Genomic DNA, 18,966 nt, shown 5'->3' on the forward strand with positions numbered 1-18,966 from the left:
CCTCTTCTCCCAGGTGAATGATGACAGGACCAGAGGAAATGGTCTGAGGTTGCGGCAGGGGAGATTTAGATTAGATATGAGGAAGAATTACTTTACTGCAAGAGTGGTCAGGCACTGGAACAGCCTGCCCAGGGAGGGGGTTGAGTCACCATCCCCAGAGGTGTTTAAGAAACGCCTAGATGTGGCACTTCAGGGCATGCTCTAGTGGCAGAGATTGTAGGTTGTTTGGTTGGACTCGATGATCTCAAAGGTCCTTTCCAACCATGAAGATTCTGTGATTCTGTGATTTTATGTTCAGGATATTCCAACTTGACTCCTTCCCCATAACACTTAACAATTAACATGGATCAGAATTTTTTGCTGTTGTTTTTAGAGAAAGACTTAGCTTGGTTCCAGGAAGCGCTAGGGAAAAATCACCCACACAAACACCCTGCTGCAACACAGCATCCTAGGTGAATAAAATACCTGCTCAGAAGACTATTGGAACAAGCAAACAGAAACAATTCAGTAGGTAGATAGGAGCTGATTTTTTTTCCCTACAGAATTTTTTCAAATCAAGCATTTTTCCTACAGGGGAAAAAAAAAAAAAATCAATGAGAACTTTACCTCAGATTTTAATCACATCAAAACTGGGCAGACAGATCTATAAATTGCATTTGATATTTACATTTTTTCAGTATACAACGTTGTCATGTCTGAAACAAGCCTTGCACTGACAAAGCAAACACAAGTGCAAAGAATTAACAAAATACAAACAGAGAAAGGAGTCCCATCCTCTTCAGCAGCTGATTCAGAAACAAACACACACCCCAACTGCAAACTGGACCAGCCTGAAGCCGGAACATCCAAACTTTGCCCTCAAAAGGCACATTCACTTGCACAACGCCTCTTTGGTTATGCACGCCAAATAAAAACCTTCACAAACACTGTCTGCACAAGGGGATTCACTAACAGGAAAGGACTGTCTGTCTCCTAGACAAATAGGAAAGGCAATTTCGGAGCCATAGTAAGGACTTTAATGGAACCACAGCAAACCCCTTCCTTCTCGGAATTTAAAAAGCAAGGAAAACAACGGTGTGCCATCGTTCATTTTAATACATCACATTAAATGCCTCGATAATCTACAGAGAGGTTTTAAGTAGGAAGAGTGTTTCAAGGAAAGGCTTCAACCTTTTCCAGAGGGCTTGACCCGCTGGAATCCGGTCAAGCTTCAACCTGCTTGACCCGATTCCAGAAAGTACGTGAGGGCTCATCACTGCCGGCACATGCAAGCCAAAGCTCAATAACTCATTACTTAAACATCCTTTACATCTCATAAAAGCAACACCTTTTCCAACTACGAATCATAAATCTTGATATGTGGGAAAATAGCCTCAGCTTTGCCTCAGCTGTAACTCATGCAGAGCCACGCCAGGGCACTCTCCATCCCCCGAATCCAGTGGGAATGCTGCATATTAATCATGGCAGCGACAGGCAACGTGTACAGGTTAATTTAATGCATTTGGAAAGTCACCCAAGTTGCAAGTTATTACAGAAGTATATTTTAATTACAGACATTGGGCAAGAATTTGTGATGATCAGCTATGAACATCCTCTTTTCACCCTTTTGTTAAAAACTAGATTTGAATCGGAAGATTTCCCTGACATTTTTATTGCCCAACTTTCATCTTCATAAGTACAGATGATTTGAAGGTTGAAGTAACAGCAACAACTCTGTACTGCAGTTGAGCAAAACAATACCGCACTGGCTTTTTGTTTAGATTAATAGAGAACAACCTTTTTTACTATGATGACGTTTTATGGAAATAAAATAACACCTTGTAGGAGCATTCTACATCCTACCACTTGGCATATTTGTTTAGGACAACAAAATCGTATTTCTGGGAAGCCACCCGTACACACCCTGCCATAGACCAGCAGTTGAACAAAGCAGAGGACAAACTACCTACGACGCATCAACTGATGCCTATATTCTTAGGGAGCCAAGATCTTCATCCTCATTTTAAGATGAATTAGCAGATATTTATCTGCTTTTAAAAACTGTGTTACATGGTTTTGAAGCCCAGTGTATTTGGAGTTCAACTCCCAACCCCATTTTGTCTTCTTTTTTTTGCGCTCTCAGATACAATTGGGTTTGCATTAGAGCTGTCATTTACCTTTCAGTTCTCAACCTGTGCAGCTGAAAACTGAATTAGCTCCCAACAGGAGGCGGACATGAGAATGTGTATCCACAGGTAAGATGATCCTTGGATGGAGAAATGCAGTTATGTTAACTGTCTTCAAAAGAGAGATGTTAGAAAACCAGGCACTGATCATATTGCGACTTTCACAGGGGAGGGCCCCAACCTGAAACCTGCAAAGGGGCCGGGACACTTCCTAGCAGGACAGCTCATCCAAGCTGGACACACGGATTTCCTGTAAAGAATTTATTGGCCATTAAGGCATCTTCCTGCAGAAGCAGTCTTTGATCCTAGGGATGGACTGAGATCCCAGGAAAGGAGGATGCAGGCTTCCTGCAGGAGTAGTAGACACTACTGCAATATTTGTCCTCCCAGGAGCTTAGGACAGCACTACAAATTAAGTTATATAAAAAGCTACATATTCAATTAGGGATTATTACTATTTTTTCTTCCTGTCCAGTGTTTGGTTTTTTTTTTTTCCCAATCTACAAGTGCTACTCTGCTGACAGGTAGGAGTCACTTCTGTTCCAAGCACAAGTTTAGAAACACGGAGCTCTAGTGCTGCCCCAAAGCTTTCGTACTGTGGAAGGAGTGAGGCAGCACCTGCTTTTCAGGGAGGATTTATTACAAATATTAAGCCAAGCATCTTGGCTATCATGAACTAGTAACGGCCAGTGAAAGTTAACCGGATCACTTACTCTACAACCACAAGCACTGAAGGCTGGGAACTCTATTTCGCACACGACCACAGACCTTTTCATCCTATGTTTGACCATTATACAGGACATTCTGGGGCTGTAGCCCAAAGAAATCAAAAAGGCCTCTGACACTAGTGCTCTGAGCCTTCGAAAATACCAACAGTCTAGGCAATTTTGCCATCTTGGTCACTTCACACAGTCTGGTACATCCGGAGGTTGTTAATTAACACATCTGCGGAATACCATAATTTTACACAACACTTTGATTTGACCTGTGTCAAAACAATCTCATATGTGACCCTGTGCCCACATACTGGAGACAGCTGGCTAATTATGTTCATCATAATTTTCTTTTTAGCCTTTAAAGGCTGATTAAATGCAAAACAAAAGCTTAATTTAATGTTGAGCGCAGGTTCGTTCCATTTTGTTTGTGATTGGGCTCCAGAGTGTTACCAAACTCAGCACTCCCTACTTCTCACCTGCTAGAACAAAAACAGCTTCACTACAGTTTACAGAAACACAGTTAAAGCCCGTACCCAGACAAATTGAAATTTCTTCAGAATAAGCAACTTTACCTTGAATATAGAGTGGGACGTATGCGTATATGAAGCCCCTGAAATGCCCTGTTCCAATTTTAGTCTTTTCACAAGTGTAAATATACACGTGAAGCAGTTTTCCATTTAAAATTGCATTTCCCCAAAGTAAAATTGAATTTAAAAAAAAAGATGTACTAAATTAAAGCAATATATTTGCAGACTGGAACAGTCTAAGTTCACCTTAGGCGTACGTACAGCAGAAGGGAACATCTGCCAATTGAGAAGACACCCACTCCGCTGCAGGAGCGGTAATCCCAGCCTATTGTTAACTACTTTGTAGAGACCATCAGGGAAGATATGGGGTTTGTAAAAAACCTGGTCTAAGTGATCTACAGGTGATTTCTTTTACAATACTTCAGTTACAAGTGACCCCGATTTTCCAAACCAAACACCCAAGGGCTCACATGTGGTGTCATGCTTACGCATTCCACTACTGAATGTCTTAAAGAAAACAGCTGCTACACAAAAGTCTAAGGGGACTGAATTCATAGCCTCAGAAATCTCCCTGTTCTTGTACTTTAGAAGTGCCACACAATCACTGTAAACCAAAATATTACTCTTAAATGAAGCAGAAACTGGACTCCTTTCCCAAACGCAGTTTATGTTTGATGGGAGTGGCTCACATTTTGTTTTGATCAACTGCAATGGCACTGATCAGTCAGTAACATTATAAGGTATGACTTCTATTTTAATGCGCACGTAAATATGACTACTTAACCATGTGAAATCAAAATTAATACACATTTCTGAAGCCTACAGAAAATAAGAAAAAGCTCCAACTATAACCACCCAAAACAAAATCAGTTGCGCCGCTTTTCGTTTAGGACGGTTCCTCTGGTTGGCATTTTGTACCTAACACTTTTTTCAGAAAGGTGAAAATAAAGTCTTCCCTAAAGGTGCTACTGCAGATGTATTTGACAAAGACGTAAACTTTTGCAATTTATCTACCAGTATCTTTAAATATGCAAGACAACCTCTTTGTCGAAGACAAAATTTCTTGAGAGCTCCCTTTCATAAGTGCTTCAACATTCAATTACACAAACGCTGTATTTCAGGGGGAAAACTGCTTACAAATATTTCGTTAGGTAGAACCAGGCTTTGCTGGAACCCTACAAAAGAGAAATTCATACTTTTCATGCTGCTGTAATGTTTTAGCTCCTCTGGCAAAAAGCATACATACACTTTGAAGCGCTTTGCAAATGCAATCGCACAACCAACCTACATTTTACTGCCCACTAGCAAATGACACTGCTAAGGCCAAGCCAAAACTATTTTAGTAAACCAATCTTAGATTAGATGCTGACTTACAACTAGACAATTTTAGCTTGATATCTAGCACTAAGAAAAGAAGAGGCAACCGATCACAGCATGCAGCAAAAGAGCAGAAAAGCATCAAGTGGAACTTAACTCGAAACATACCTCGTGGGAAGGGTCCAAAGTTCTGCACACTTCCACTTCTCATGAGGGAAATCCAAGTGCAAGCAGATTTTAATCACACACTGTGACTGGTAAATGGTTAGCTGAGCCACTAGGACCACTTGTCACCACACTACATAACACAGTACGATCATTCACGAGGAAACAAGGACCGATGGCACAAGCAGAGATGAAGAAGTGCACATGCAGGGCTGGGTAAGCAGGCATGCAGTATAAGTTTGCGTGACCCCTGCCTAGACACTGACAGCGCTACCTTTCATTAGCGGCCTCTTTTTATTTTCAGAGGTTATCTTAATGCAGTTTAGCTTTTAAAGAAAAACAACAAAACACAGAACTTGATTCTGGCAAGCCCGGCACCAGCTCCTGCTCTCAGCAGATGGCTCAGCACAAGACCACGGCACACTGATGGTTGGGCCCTACGCGGGTGAGCCAACGTGAGCAATAGCAGGGACTGCGGGAAGCTACGGAGAGCACCAGAGAACATACCTTCTTATGAACAACGGAGGAAGTGGAATTAATTGTGCTCTCGTCACTATGCATCATGACCAGTTCAGGGCTGCTCTCATCCAGGACCTCCTGCATGCTGCTCACACTGCTGCTCTGACTGCCCGTGCTCACAGACATGCTCGGGATGGAATGGTTGCTGCCCAGACTGTCCATCTTCCTACTCAGGTTTGATCCATGCTCACTGTCCTATAAAACAAGGGGCATCCATTACAAATACTGCCCAGCGTGTGCCTGCAGCGCCCAAAGTTTGACTTAAAGGCGACTCTGCAAAGTTTAGGGTTCTTTGCTCGTTATTTTGGCAACTACATTTCTGGAAGCTGCTTATGAAATACTCCATACAGGGCAGTTCGCTTTTGCCTCTTCTGCAATCTTGCTACACCAGGCTTCAAGCCATTTTTTTCCACCTACCAGTAAGTCTGGGCACGGCTCTTGGCTTGAATAAGAGACATCCAGGGATACTGGATGGCTGGTGGAAGAAGTCTCATAGTTAATAGGAGCAATCTAAGTTTGTATTAAAACAACGTTCCAACATATTTTGCGCATCAGAAAAGATGTAAGGCAATGAATCCATTTTTTATTTGATAACTATCATATAGTGCTTAACAGGAGTAGAGGTTTTAACCTCCATGTCCCAAGCAGTCAGCAATTACATTTTGCCAAGCTAAAAACCCCTTTAACCTTGTGTTTTCAGCCAAGAAATTTTTCATTCACCTTTTAGCAGCTGACTCAGAGAAGAGCCTGCATTATTACAGTGATTAAAACTGGTGTAATCTATTTGGGCATACGTAAATAGTTATTCCTCGCACAGGACATATTTTTGATTCTAAAAATACCAGAAGTTAGCAGCCTTTTTTCTTGTTGCATACTCATACCAGCTCAGTAATCCCAGAGTATGCGCTTAATCTGGACTGAGTTAGAGAATCTATGGAGTCCTTCGTAATTAACTAGTGGCACGGATGAGGCTTGCAAGGAGTTCCCAGGGAGAACCGAGAACCCCGAACACCCTTCAGCTCCTGGTCCGAAATAGCCTCGATTCACCAAAATGAATGGCTTGCTACTGCATCCAGTTTGTCCTGGCCTCCAAAGCGATTGTGGGGAGAATTACATTACAAATCAATTAACAGGGTACTCATTTTGTTGGAAACCGACAGAAAGATAAAATTGACAGACTTGGCAGATTTGTATTTGATTGTGGGATTATTTTTTAAGCAATCAGCAGATCATTCGGAGCCTGTGTAAGAGCACTTAAAATCCAAAAGAATACTATTGCACAGAGAATATATGCACATGAGAATGAAAACGTTTCCAAGATGCTTATATAAAGTTGCAGAACATATAATATAACAAAGCATCTGAGATGAGGGTATGGCTGTGTAATTAATGAATGTATATGCACAAAGAACAGAGATGAGGTCGCATATGCAACCTTAACATTGACTTGCCGACTTGAATACTTTCCAAACGACCTTAACTTTCTCGCAAGAGCTCTGAGGAAAGCATTAGTAGTCTTTTGAGTGTTAAAGATTTGTAACGCTCCTTTTCTGCCTTAGAAAGTCTAAGGTAGAAAACCGAAATGTCTTGTGGCATTCACAGTTGAGCAGCTTCTGTTAACCCATGAAGTAGTAACCGAAGCAAGTGCTACGTTTTTCCTTTCGCTGCCAAGTTAGTGATACGAGCAATACAACCTCCTTCGGTGGCAAAACGCAGTGCAGAGCATGCTGTGCACATGCAGAGCGTGAGCTTCATTAGAGGGTTAATTCCTAGAGGTACAATCTCTTTTCTTCCCCCTTTTTTGAGAGGTGGGGACAGGGGGAACAGAAGATACGTCCTGGAGTCGACTACTACCACATGTGTCCCGCTTAGCTGTTGAGCTGGGATCTGCTGAACAGTCAAGCGGGAAACACATTCCCTTGTGCTTTCCTACCCTGTCACTCTCCTAGCGGCTTTTCATACACAGGTGGACAACCTGGAAGGTTTCAGGGCAAAAATCTGACAAATTCCCCTCTCCCCGCCCCAACAACTAAGCTCGAGGTTTAGAATTTGGCTCGCTGGAAGGTTAGAACTTCACAGCTTTAAACCAGAGCTCTAGTTTAGCCTTAAAGGAACATTTGACATAGACAAACCTCAAAACCGTCCCTGAATATATGCAGAGCTTGGGCATCTCCCTGCGTATTATCTTGCTATACTGCAACTAAAAAGAATACAAACATCAATTTGCCTGTCAATTTTTCTTTGTTGAGAACCAGTCATGGATTTATTTATCCAACGTGCCTCCACCAAATTATATTAATTTCCATCTAATCTCATCAACTGAAAAATGACCGGTTTCCTTCTCTAAGCCACAGTTAGCATCAATTATCTATACACTGATTAAGTGGGTTCTTTATTATAAGATTTAAACTGAAGCTACATTTTATGTCTTGAATTTTTTTTCTTTAATATTAAAGAATTTAAAAAAAAATAAGTCCTTACTAATTTGGTGGTTTGCTTTTCAGCTACTGATAGGCCCATTTACGATCAAGTGATGGTAATAGAAAAAATATTAGCATTAGTCAAGTGGTCTTGACTGTACTTCTGGGACTGAAAGGCTTGGACTGTCAAGAGACCCTCCTTCACACAGGCTGTGAGCCACTTTCTTCTCACAGAGAATCTCCCACCAAAAGAGTTTCTTACCTAAAGCTTTCAGAAGAAAAGCCACCATTTGAAAAAACCTGGAAGTTTTAAAGTTGCCAATAAATGCACATCTAACACCAAGTAAAGGCTACTGTCACTCATTATCCTACCCGTACCTCTGCTGATCCAGACGATATTCCAACCACACGGACTGCATCCTCACCTAGGCTGCGCTTCTTCTGCCCCCTTCAGCAGGGGGAACATCTCACTTGCCCTAAAATTATTTGTAACAGTGTAAATGGGGTAACAAAATAAGAGTACCTCCTCCTCTTCTTGAGACTCGGTCAGTGGGCCATTCCGCGTCTCTTGGAAAAGGATTTTCTTCATTTTCCGGTACTGAAGGTTATCCAACTCACGCACTGCATCTTTTGTCCTTTGTATGAGGTCTATTAGTACCCTTGGTGGTCGGTCTCGGCGAACAAAATCATGCTAAATTAAAGGAAATAAAACACAGTTTCAGACATGGCACTAGTATGTTCGATGTAAACATAGGGACACGGTGACTTCTTTTAAGAGGCACCCGAAATGACAGTACATATCAGTAATTAGTCTGTTCATATTCAATAATTAGTAATACCCATGATGAAAGACTCCAGACACTCAGCACTGAATACACTGACTGTGCTCATCACTACGTCAAATAACCAAACCCATCATACTACGCACTAAGAGTTTTAAAGCGTAGGCTGCAAAATGTTTTGTCCCGAAGTCAGAAGATCTGCTCAAGCACAGAACTCTATTAAACCTATAAGTAGAGAGGCAAAAATCACTTTGCGACTTGAAACTCCTGTGCACCTGTAGGCCCACACACGGGCACATCAGTAGCAGGAGAAGCTGAGTAGTGGATGGAGAGGTGCAAGACCTGGCTGACCCTTCGCAAGTTCTCTTTAGCCTTGACTCCCCAATTCGCTTTTCTATCTGAAATTTGGACCAGGCTGGGGTTTTCTGAGCTCTCCAGGCAGCACAGCTAATTCGTTCCTTCCCGAGCTCGTTCGCTTGCCGGGTGCACGGTATAAGACAGTGCCACTTCAAACCTTCCAAAGGCATAGGACTTTAAAATGAACAAAATGCATAAAGGACAAAGAAGAATCAAATCCTGATTATGCAAGATTACCTGCTTAAGCTACATGTAAAAGTTTATCCTGCATCTATCTATTTCAATTCATGCATAAAACCACTAAGACTGCAAGGTTTATTTATACTTAAAGAATTTGTAGCCAGGGTTAGAGTAAAATCAGGTTCTTATCACCTCTCGCTAAGGATGTACTAGAAAAGCACAGGTTTTAAGTGCAGACTGAAAAATAAGTTCTTCAATGGAATTTAAGTACATGATTAAAGGCTCTTCTCTGATTTATCAGATACGTTCTCCTGAACTGTACAACTTGCAGTAGAGTATGAAATCCTCACAGCTTTCCCATTTAATCTTCAACTAAAGGAGATAGTCTGAGTATACACTTGCTGAAATTCTACATGGAATCACTACAGCTAGGTATGTTGCTTAACATGGGAGATGGCCTGAAGGCACAAACATCTTCTGCATGTTTCTAGTAAGATTAACAATGAAAAAAGAGAAAGGGGAAAAGACTTGTACTCTGCCCTGCATTGCACTTGCCTTTTGTTAGAGAGACTCGACAGCTGGACCCCACCTGCAAAGAAACTCTCCAGAGGCACATGTCTGCCCACTTGGCCTCCCAGCTCCTTCCACACCTGGTGAACTCGGGGTCCCACGGGACAGGGAAGAGCATCTCTACCCTAGATGTGTTGCCATCACTCAAGTTCAAGAGCTGCTACATCCAACTGTAGCTGGATTAACCGATACATGAAAGCCAGTACTCAAAAAAGGCAAGTCTTAAGTACAAAAAAAGTTGAAAGGACAAGCTGATCTGCTTTTAATGATTTGTAAACAAACATGGGCCGTATCATGCCACAGGCTTATTTCTTGTTGTTAATTGAATTCAAACTGTTGTGCATTTGAGTATTACTAACGGGAACAGCTAATCATTTCACTATCAATTTTTTGCTAGTAGTGATGGTGTTCGTTTTTGAATTATAGCTAAAAGTTCCAAACACCATTTCACGGAGAAGCAAAATGAATCATTTCTGCTCCTCAGCGCAGATAACCACCGTTTATTTCTGTGTAAACAGCAACCATCTGCAGCTTATCTATGATTAGAAAAAGGGTAACCATTTTTATCTCATTGCGGATAATTTTTATAAAGCAGTAATGCATTTGCAACAATGATCCTGAACTTAAATCCATCCTATATGTCCAGTGTCTACGTGTTTATGCATATTCTTTAGCAGCGCAAATACTCATTTCACTGGACAGACTACATGCTTCACATTCAAGCGCTACCCAAATATCAGGACGCGACCACACGGAAGCTGCAGGGCAGAAGCACAGAAGTGAAAGCCAACGTGAATACAATTCTGACTGCTCACTCACATTACCTAATTGTCTAAATGGCACATAAAAGATGTAGGCACCCCTCTGCTAGGTACTGTGCAACTCTAAGAAACAATAGCTGAAAGGACTTAATTTGCCTGCTTGCTCCAAATTGCCAATAAAAACCACCACAAACAACAGAACCTAAACGACTCAAAGGGAGGAAGAGGTCAGTTCTAAAGGCATGTACCGAGTTGGTGGTGTCTAATAGAACTCAAGTCTCCTGGGAGTGTCATGCAAGCTGAGAAAAATAGGGAAGAAGTGTTTAAAAGAAGTTTTACAATTGCTTTTACTAGTAAAAGTAAAAAATATTGATGAGAGGGTTTGAGGGGTTTTTTTATTTATTTTTTATTTCAGCTGCATTGTAATATCACTACAGTCATTTGACTATTTTCATCTGGGATAGAGAATGCAAACTGTATTAATTCTCAAGCACCTTATTTAAAAATTCAGTTCTCTCTAAGAAAACGTGGCCACAAAAAATATTTGTTCTATCCCTATTCACTGTACACAAGCGAAAAACCCGAAAAACCACAAAAAGATCTTCAATCTTATAATCTAACAAGCTTTAGGGAGAGGTACTGCAGGAGGGAACATCTAGGCCACTGTTCTGAAAGTCTAAAACCAAATAAAAAGACTGACTATACATGACTTGAGCATAGGAGCTCAGCTCCAGTTGTGTGTACAGACTCCAGCCGAAGGTACTCATGAAATCATATCCTTCAGTGAACTTACACGATTCCTAGAGAGCAGAAAGGCTGCCAATCCACATGAATGAATCATTCCGAAACCCACAACATAAACCTATTAGCTGGTCAAAGGATTGTCAGGGTGCTGCAAGCAGAACCAGAGAACAAAACGCCGGTTACGTGCCACAGCGCAAATGTATCGCAGGAAAAAAAAATAAAAATATACGAGGCACTGAAGAGAGAGTACAAACAACTTCCTTCCTCCGCCTTTACCTGGCGAGTGAAGGCATGAGGGTTAAATATTCTACGTGGTCCAGGCTTAAAGCAAGGACAGAGCGAGTGCAACGCTGTTCCTTAAAGTGCGCAGGGTTTCTGTTTCTCTCCTCAAGAGCCAACAGGCTCAGAAACATCCATGAGAATGCATTTCACTGAGCTGAAAGAGCAACAAGCGAAGCTATCAACCAAAGGCTGAATGGTAGCCTTCGAACAAAAATATCAGCACGAAAAGGCTGTCAGGTAGCCACAGAGCAGCAATCTAAACTGCTGTGGAAATCAAGCGACTAGCAATTCCTCTGCTCAAATATTTAAGGCAAAACTGAGTCCCGTTTACCTGGTGTGGAACAGCAGCATGCCATGCAGTTCTCACCAGCAGCTACGTACGGCAACCGGAGGGATAGCAGGGCCACTCATCAATTTTAAATAAAGGAAATACTTAAAAAAAACCACCACACAAACCCTGATGGAAAAGGGGCTGGACAGGATTTCATACATCTCTACCTTCTAACGGAAGCTGCTACTGAACTTCCCAAACACGAAGCCCTTGGAGTTGTAAGCAGTTCCTATACTTCTGTAAACGGGAACCCGGTGACTTCACCTGGAACTGATTTATGATTCACTGACAAAATTTTGGCAAACTCTGGACACATCACGGCCAGCACAGGTCCCCCTCCTACATGCTCTTGGCAATTATGAACCCGTACAAGGCACTTTCCCGAACGATACCATTATTTCCAAAACAAGTTCTAATTAACTGGGTATAGAAACTATTAAAGGGATATAAACAACTTTTGGGTTTGGTGGTTTGATTAGGGGAAGGAATTAACCTAGGCCTATCCTGTTCGTGCTACTTTTAACGGCTAAGTATGATACATAAATATAGCAAAGAAGGAAATACAAGATGTTAATGAATCAAGAGGAGGTGCTCAAAACCCATCCAGGACAAAGAAATTATTGGAAAATGGAGATCAGAAACACAGACAGAAATACAACACTGCACAACTTGAGACAGAAGCTGAAAAAAAAAAAAAAAGAGTCATGTCTGGAAATACACAATTAAGAAAACAGATGCAAAGTATGTTTGATAAGTACTTATATGAGGAGGGATCTACAGTTGGCACCAAATTTGTCAGCACTCATGCACCAGACAGCAGTCAAAAGAACACAGCACCACCACCACAGCAGAGCACAGCCAGCCTTTCCCAGCTCCCACCTAACCACGCCTGCAGCAAACAAACACTTCACAAGATGTATGGTAGCGCCAGAAATGCCCATCCAGCCACAGGAACTTCAGACAAAAAAAAACCCAACCCAAAAAAGTGGATCAGAAAGGCCCAAGTGAATGATTTACAATACAGCAAAACTAAGAGCTGAACTGAGATCAGACAGAACGATCACGAAGAGATGCATATTCAAAAGGTATCAACAGATAAAGAATTAATCGTGTTCACATTAGCATTACTAAGCAAAAAAGGTCAAGATAACCTTCCTGAACTTCATCTGCATCTGCCAAAAAAAATAAAGACAAGACAGGACGGTTCAGAGCACCCCACACAGAACAACCCTGCTCTGACCAGGAGATAAACGTAGGTCACCCAGTCTCTTTCCATCTCTAATACCCGTGTTCCTTTAAATAATCAGCCACTATCTGTAAATCTTTATTAAGAGCTCAGTCCCCTGGTCATGTGGAGTATAATTCTCCGAGCACTACCAGCTCCGCAGAAGATTTGCTATTGCCTGCGCATCTCAGGAAGACTGGTTAAGTCTAGATTTTGAGTAGCAATTAAAATGGATTTTTAGATTTTCTGTCACTTCCACAGAGAAAGCGTGTAGCAAATTACAAGCCTTAAATCTTACTGGAATTGCATATAAGCTTAGGAGCAAGTATTGCCTGTTACACAGCAGAAAAATAGCATTTTTCCTTACTGAAGGTAAGCAGAAAAAAGAAAAAAAAAATATCATCAGCTAGTTAATGGTTACATTACTTTACACAAAGCTGCATAACTGCTCCAAAAAGGTCTTTGCTTCACACAAGCTGCACCAAGTTATAGTTTCACCATTCCCTCTGCCCCCATTTAGAGGGCAAACCGGGCTGCCTCCGGTTTCCTCCCTCATTTCTGTCTGCTTTTTGAGGGACCACACACTACAGCACAGTCACAGCTCGGGGCATCCCACTGACAGCACAGGACAGCAGAGAGGCTGCTGGAAATTCCTTCTTCACCAAAGCAGGAGGAAACACGCTTCAAAGTCCTGCCTACGCAGAAAACTATTGGTTGGAATTCACTTCTACAGCACGGATTCAACTAACCCAGCTCTGGACCTGTTTGTCCTTGGTCATACTTTCAGTTAAAGTACATACAGTACTGTGTTGGAAAAAAAAACATATTTAAAAAAAAATATATCAAGATTAAATTCTTCTCTATCCTTCCTGCTGACAGGTCCTTTCTTCAGCTAAAAAACCTGTTATTCACAATACTATCCCATGAGGCTTGCAAGTTCTCCAGCACAAATGTAAGCTCTGCAGAGCGCTGGGGTGTGAGAGGAGCAGGTGCTGGGCTGCTCCCGCAAATAACCCCTCACTCAGCAGTGTCACTGCTTTACCACACAACCTACCTCTGCTTTACTGCGGGAGTCCAACTCTTGAGCGTCACATTGTAAAGAGAATTGTGACTGACATAACTGGCAAAGTCAGGAAACAAAGTTAAACAGGGTATAATACTCTTTAGAAGACCCCAAAACTCTATTGATTTAACTCTCTCAGACGAGAGCAAAAATAACTTTTTTTACTTTTTTTTTTTTAGAAGGGCAGATATGTGTTCACTATCTTTAGAATTATTTTGGTAGACAAACAGGTTTTTGGCAAATTTCTGGAAAAGATTTGAAAAATTACCCGTAACAGATCTGTTGATGATGGCCTTTCCTGAGGTATTTTCTGTAAGCAGTAATCAACAAATCCCCTAAAGGAGTCTGACCTGTAAATAAAAAAAAAAATTCTAGATGAAAGAGAAGCTTAAGATCTGGAATGCATGCAGACTCATTAGCACAAAGCAAAAGCAAAACCTCGGCTAATTTGTTCTTTAGTTCTAGGGCAGAGAAATTAACTGGAGTTTTCCAAATTCTGAGTAAGTTGATCCCATCAGTTCTTTCAACAGTTAAAGACATAAAACAAACACGGACCCAATTACCCCCAACCACAAACTGAAAACCCAAGCAATAACTATGCGTACCAGTCACTATTTTCAATTTTACTTCAACTACTTAAAGAGAGATGACAATGAAACTATTGGTAAGTCCTGAAACGCACTCTTTAAGCCAGCTGATAAAACGGCTCTCTAGAAGCTTCCCACCGTTTGTAACGTTGACTCAGCACAGCACCTTGATACAACGCTTAGTTCAAGAAAACTTAGGTTATACATGAGCTTGTATCACAACTGGAAAGAGGAAAACTGATTTTCTCAGTGCCATTGATCTTGAAAGCAGCATACAAGGCACCTTGCTTACTCCCTGGGGTCTCAAAGCCACCGAGAGCAAACAGGTGACTATAAACAAAATTGCTTGCTATCAAGAATACAGATTCTTATACCGTAGTCACAAGTTGTCTCTACTCTGCATTGCAAATTCTGCCCCGAACATGGGTACCAGCGTGCAGCTGTGAGACCAAGTTCTTTCAGTCTTGAAAAATGGACAAAACAGAGATGATGAAATAAGGAAACCGGCGTGTTTTTGATAAAATGATCAGCAATGAAACAATTATGCTACTTAAATGCCTAGCAGTGTAACTGGGGGGTTTTCACACCTCCCCAGGAACTATTGTTTCAAGCTATCTGTGGCAGCTGCCAAGCATCACTCGGTAGTTATGTTCCACTCTTGAGGATGGAAAACTGGGAACGGGGTAACCCCTTTGCTCCCACAGAATAACAAAGTGTTCTTGTAGCAAAGCTCAGATTCCGGAACAAGCCTGTAGCACGGGGAGTATTTACTAGTCACAGAGCTCTGATGAATTTTGAAGTCACTCACTGAAAAATAAATCTAATTACCTCTATATTCCGTGTACCTCCCCCCTCCCTTTCTCCGCATTTCAGCCGCACTACAGTGCTAACAATTCTGCTGTCAGGAATCTTTTGCAGCTGGAAACTTTGCTGATGCTGAGCAACGGCTGGCTTAATGCATCCAAGAATATTTTAATTCCTACAGCATCTACAGCCCCGTAATTAACACCTCCACACATTTAGATTGTAGCACAGCCAAAGTGACAGAAGGTCAAAATTGAGCCTGCCTACACAGGAGCGTTATTGGAGGACGCAGTCAAATCACTACGTTGCAACAAGCCCTTTTCTTGTCAGACTTTAACCATGTAGAGAGTGTCGCAGAGCATAAAAAAAAAAATATAAAAAAAAGCCTGGTAATAGCTCTCTTACCATTCATTTGACTGTAACGTAGGGGAATCATTCTGGGCTATGTGATATAAGGCACTCATTGCATTCATGTTGAAAAGTGGAGGCTTCCTTTCAGCTAGAAAGAGAAGAGAAAGGTGTGATAAGGCAGTCTGGAAAGAAAAGGAGAAAGATATGGAAGTATGAGCAGGGTGTCACTGGTAAATCAATAGCTCATTACTGTCCTCAACACATTTATGCTAATTATTTTAATATTCTAGGTTAGACCAGGACAACCACTCGAAGAAAGCTGTTATTCACCTGAAGAGGGGATGACAAAATCCAAAGAGAACAGGATGCAAGTTATAAGGTAAATTTTCCAGTAAATTTTACCTTATCGGCAACATTTCACACCTGACCTGCTATGGTAAAATCAGCAGAAGCTGACTAAAACAGAGCTTAGACACACAGCATGTCAGGGCTAGGAAATTCGCGTATTAATCCCTACAGATCTTTGATGCGCTGCTCTAGCATCTGCATTAAGGGAAAAAAGTGGCTGCCTGTTTCATTTGCCATTGGCCGTCACCTGCAAGTAGGACGGTTTACCAAATTCACTTGCCAGATGTGTCAGTAACTCCTCCTCATTAAAAGTCTTCCTAGTCCTTGCACTGAGAGGACACCTACCTACCAGCCCCTGACCTTCCAGGAGTGCAGCAGATCTCACACAGAAATTGAGAAAGGCCAGTTTTCACCACCAGCTACGGCCGGTCATGCCAATCAGCCCACAATGCCAGGATTTTTAAGTTCATGTCAGGTCAGAGCAATCACTTGTCCTTCCCATGCAGCATGCATGCAAACCACCGCATTTTCTTTCCTCTAAACACTACTTACTTTCAGCTACACAAGAAATTTAGACTTCAGCATTCAAAGAAAGCCAAGAGATTTCCTCCTACTGCTACCTGACCCCACGTTCAGATACGGAATCATGCAAAGGCAAAGCTCAAATTTTTTTTTTTATTTTTTTTTTTTTAAAGCTTATTACTTCTCAAAAGGGTAATATTAAGAAAAAGCAAACCCATCAACTATGTAAAATGGCTTTGGGGCTCTGGGCTGAAAAGCTCTATAGAAATTCTATTATCAAGAGTCGGTGCGTACATAGGGTAGCACAGTCCCTATTCTGCCATTGTGATTTACTTCTTGAGAGGCCATAATTACTCTAAACTCCACACAAAGAAAATACCAGTGGCTACGTGGAAGAACAGAAGTCTAGAACTTCTGATTTTTACATTCCTTATATCAAAATACAGATTGCGTCAGCAAGGCATTAGTGCTGGCACATGAAATGCAACATTGGAAGTTACTAGTTATTTACACCTTATCATCTCTGTATCAGGGTCAACAGTTCTTCCCATTCTGTAAGTCCCCCTCTTTGTTATTGCATATATATTTCTGCTGATTAAACATTGATAAATAACATTTTCGGTGAACTTGCCCTCCCAATAAGTTCTTGATGTCCTGCTGTCAATTATAATCCATATCAAAAGTATCTTTGAAAATAATCTACTCAGCACATGCAATGTCAAACTTCACGTGCACACATCTGCTCTGTATACCTGCTATCACATCTACATCTGCTTCAGGTTGTGTGGTTGTGTATCATTTGCCCTTTGCAGTGCAAACCCTTTTCTTCTCATGTAAAGAACCTGTCCACGTTGATTCGTGTCACAAACTTTCAGCTGAGATTGAAGATTTTTTTGTTTCAGAGAGTGGAGAAGTAAGAAGAATTGAAAATTAAACGCAGGAACCTTCTGACACAATTCTTAGGACACCATTTCCCTTGACATAATAGCTGGAACAATTTTCTCAAAACCCAGCTTGAAAAATACAGACTAGAAACCATGGTTTAGAATCCTCTAGTTACTAAGGGAATAACTGAGCACACCAGGTTAACATTAAAGCACAGCAGCACTAGTGGCTCATTCTTGATTTGCCAGTGAGTAAAAGATTTAACTCAACTGTCAGTGCTTTCCAAGTTGGGCTTTTTAAAGAAAAAAAAAACCCAAATCTTCCATTTTTTCAGGTCTTCCTCATAAATATTGCAGACAGTTAATGATTCATCTCAGCTGCCAGGTATTTACTCACCTAACTCAATACACGTGATCCCAAGAGACCAGACATCCACCTTTCCATCATACTGTCCCTCGTCCATAGCAAGGATCACCTCTGGTGCCATCCTACCAACCACAGTGCAAAACGTGCGAGTTAGGGGATACAAATCGTGACTCTCGGCACACAGCTTAAAACGAGATGGCTTCGTTATCTTCAGCAGCGCAGCAGACCAGAACATAAAGAGCCAGCATGGAGCTGAGGAAAGCCATGCTGAAATGAAACGATGCTTGCCTGCACCAGGCAACTCTTCCAAGAGGCAGTTTAAGAAAGGAAAGTAAATTAAGAGGCCAACCTGATCATCTCGCTGTTAGCGCAACATGCTGGCGCATGGGAGACCCACACCCATCTCAAAGGCATGGTACCTGCAGGCAGACAGCAAGGCCTGGGAGAGTCCTAAAGGCATCACTTGCACTCTCACCAGAGATGGTGGGTTTTTCCATTGGCACACCAGGAGAATTTTCCAGCAGATATATGCAGCCTGTGAGTGTAGCTATGAAAGGAACAGGGAAATCTGGAACAGCAAGGAAATATGGTGGTCCAGCATAAAGGGATGAGTGGAGGGGGGAGGAAAGATGCAGCGGGCCCAGCCTGCAAAAATTCAGCCTCTTAACTTTTGTCTTCAAAGATGAAGCAGGCTTCCTGCCAAACGGACTTGTTCAGAGGTTGGCAATAGATTACCTCCCATCAATGCCTGGGGCGTCTGCCACAAAATAAGCGGAGCATAAAGCTATGCTGGTCCACTATGTTAGGAATGCCAAGCAACTTAAGCGACCCTTAAGCAAGTTTCTTCAAAACAGAATTTAAGTAGCTGCGTGACTTCCAGTCTGCATGGCCACATTAGCAGGATTCCCTTGCTCCATGTGGTTGTCTTAGTTCCCGTACCCATGGCAAGCGATAATGATTTTTAAGGAATGGCATTACA

The 18,966-nt window shown here is 41.7% G+C and overlaps 1 protein-coding gene across 4 annotated transcripts in view; it reads right to left on the reverse strand.

The window, feature by feature from the left end:
- TAOK3 (TAO kinase 3) overlaps positions 1-18,966 on the reverse strand; it is a 94,865-nt gene that overhangs the window by 22,235 nt on the left and 53,664 nt on the right. For 2 of the 4 annotated variants that reach the window (XM_074606831.1, XM_074606832.1), the window contains 5 exons: positions 18,018-18,109; positions 15,921-16,014; positions 14,393-14,474; positions 8,353-8,520; positions 5,398-5,604 (listed from right to left, as the gene is read on the reverse strand). In XM_074606831.1, coding sequence (XP_074462932.1) covers positions 5,398-5,604; positions 8,353-8,520; positions 14,393-14,474; positions 15,921-16,014; positions 18,018-18,109 — 643 coding nt within the window. The remainder of the gene's footprint in view (positions 1-5,397; positions 5,605-8,352; positions 8,521-14,392; positions 14,475-15,920; positions 16,015-18,017; positions 18,110-18,966) is intronic. The other 2 variants (XM_074606833.1, XM_074606834.1) reach the window with 1 other exon arrangement.

This window comes from Larus michahellis, chromosome 13 (assembly GCF_964199755.1).
Source record: "Larus michahellis chromosome 13, bLarMic1.1, whole genome shotgun sequence".
NCBI lineage: Eukaryota > Metazoa > Chordata > Aves > Charadriiformes > Laridae > Larus > Larus michahellis.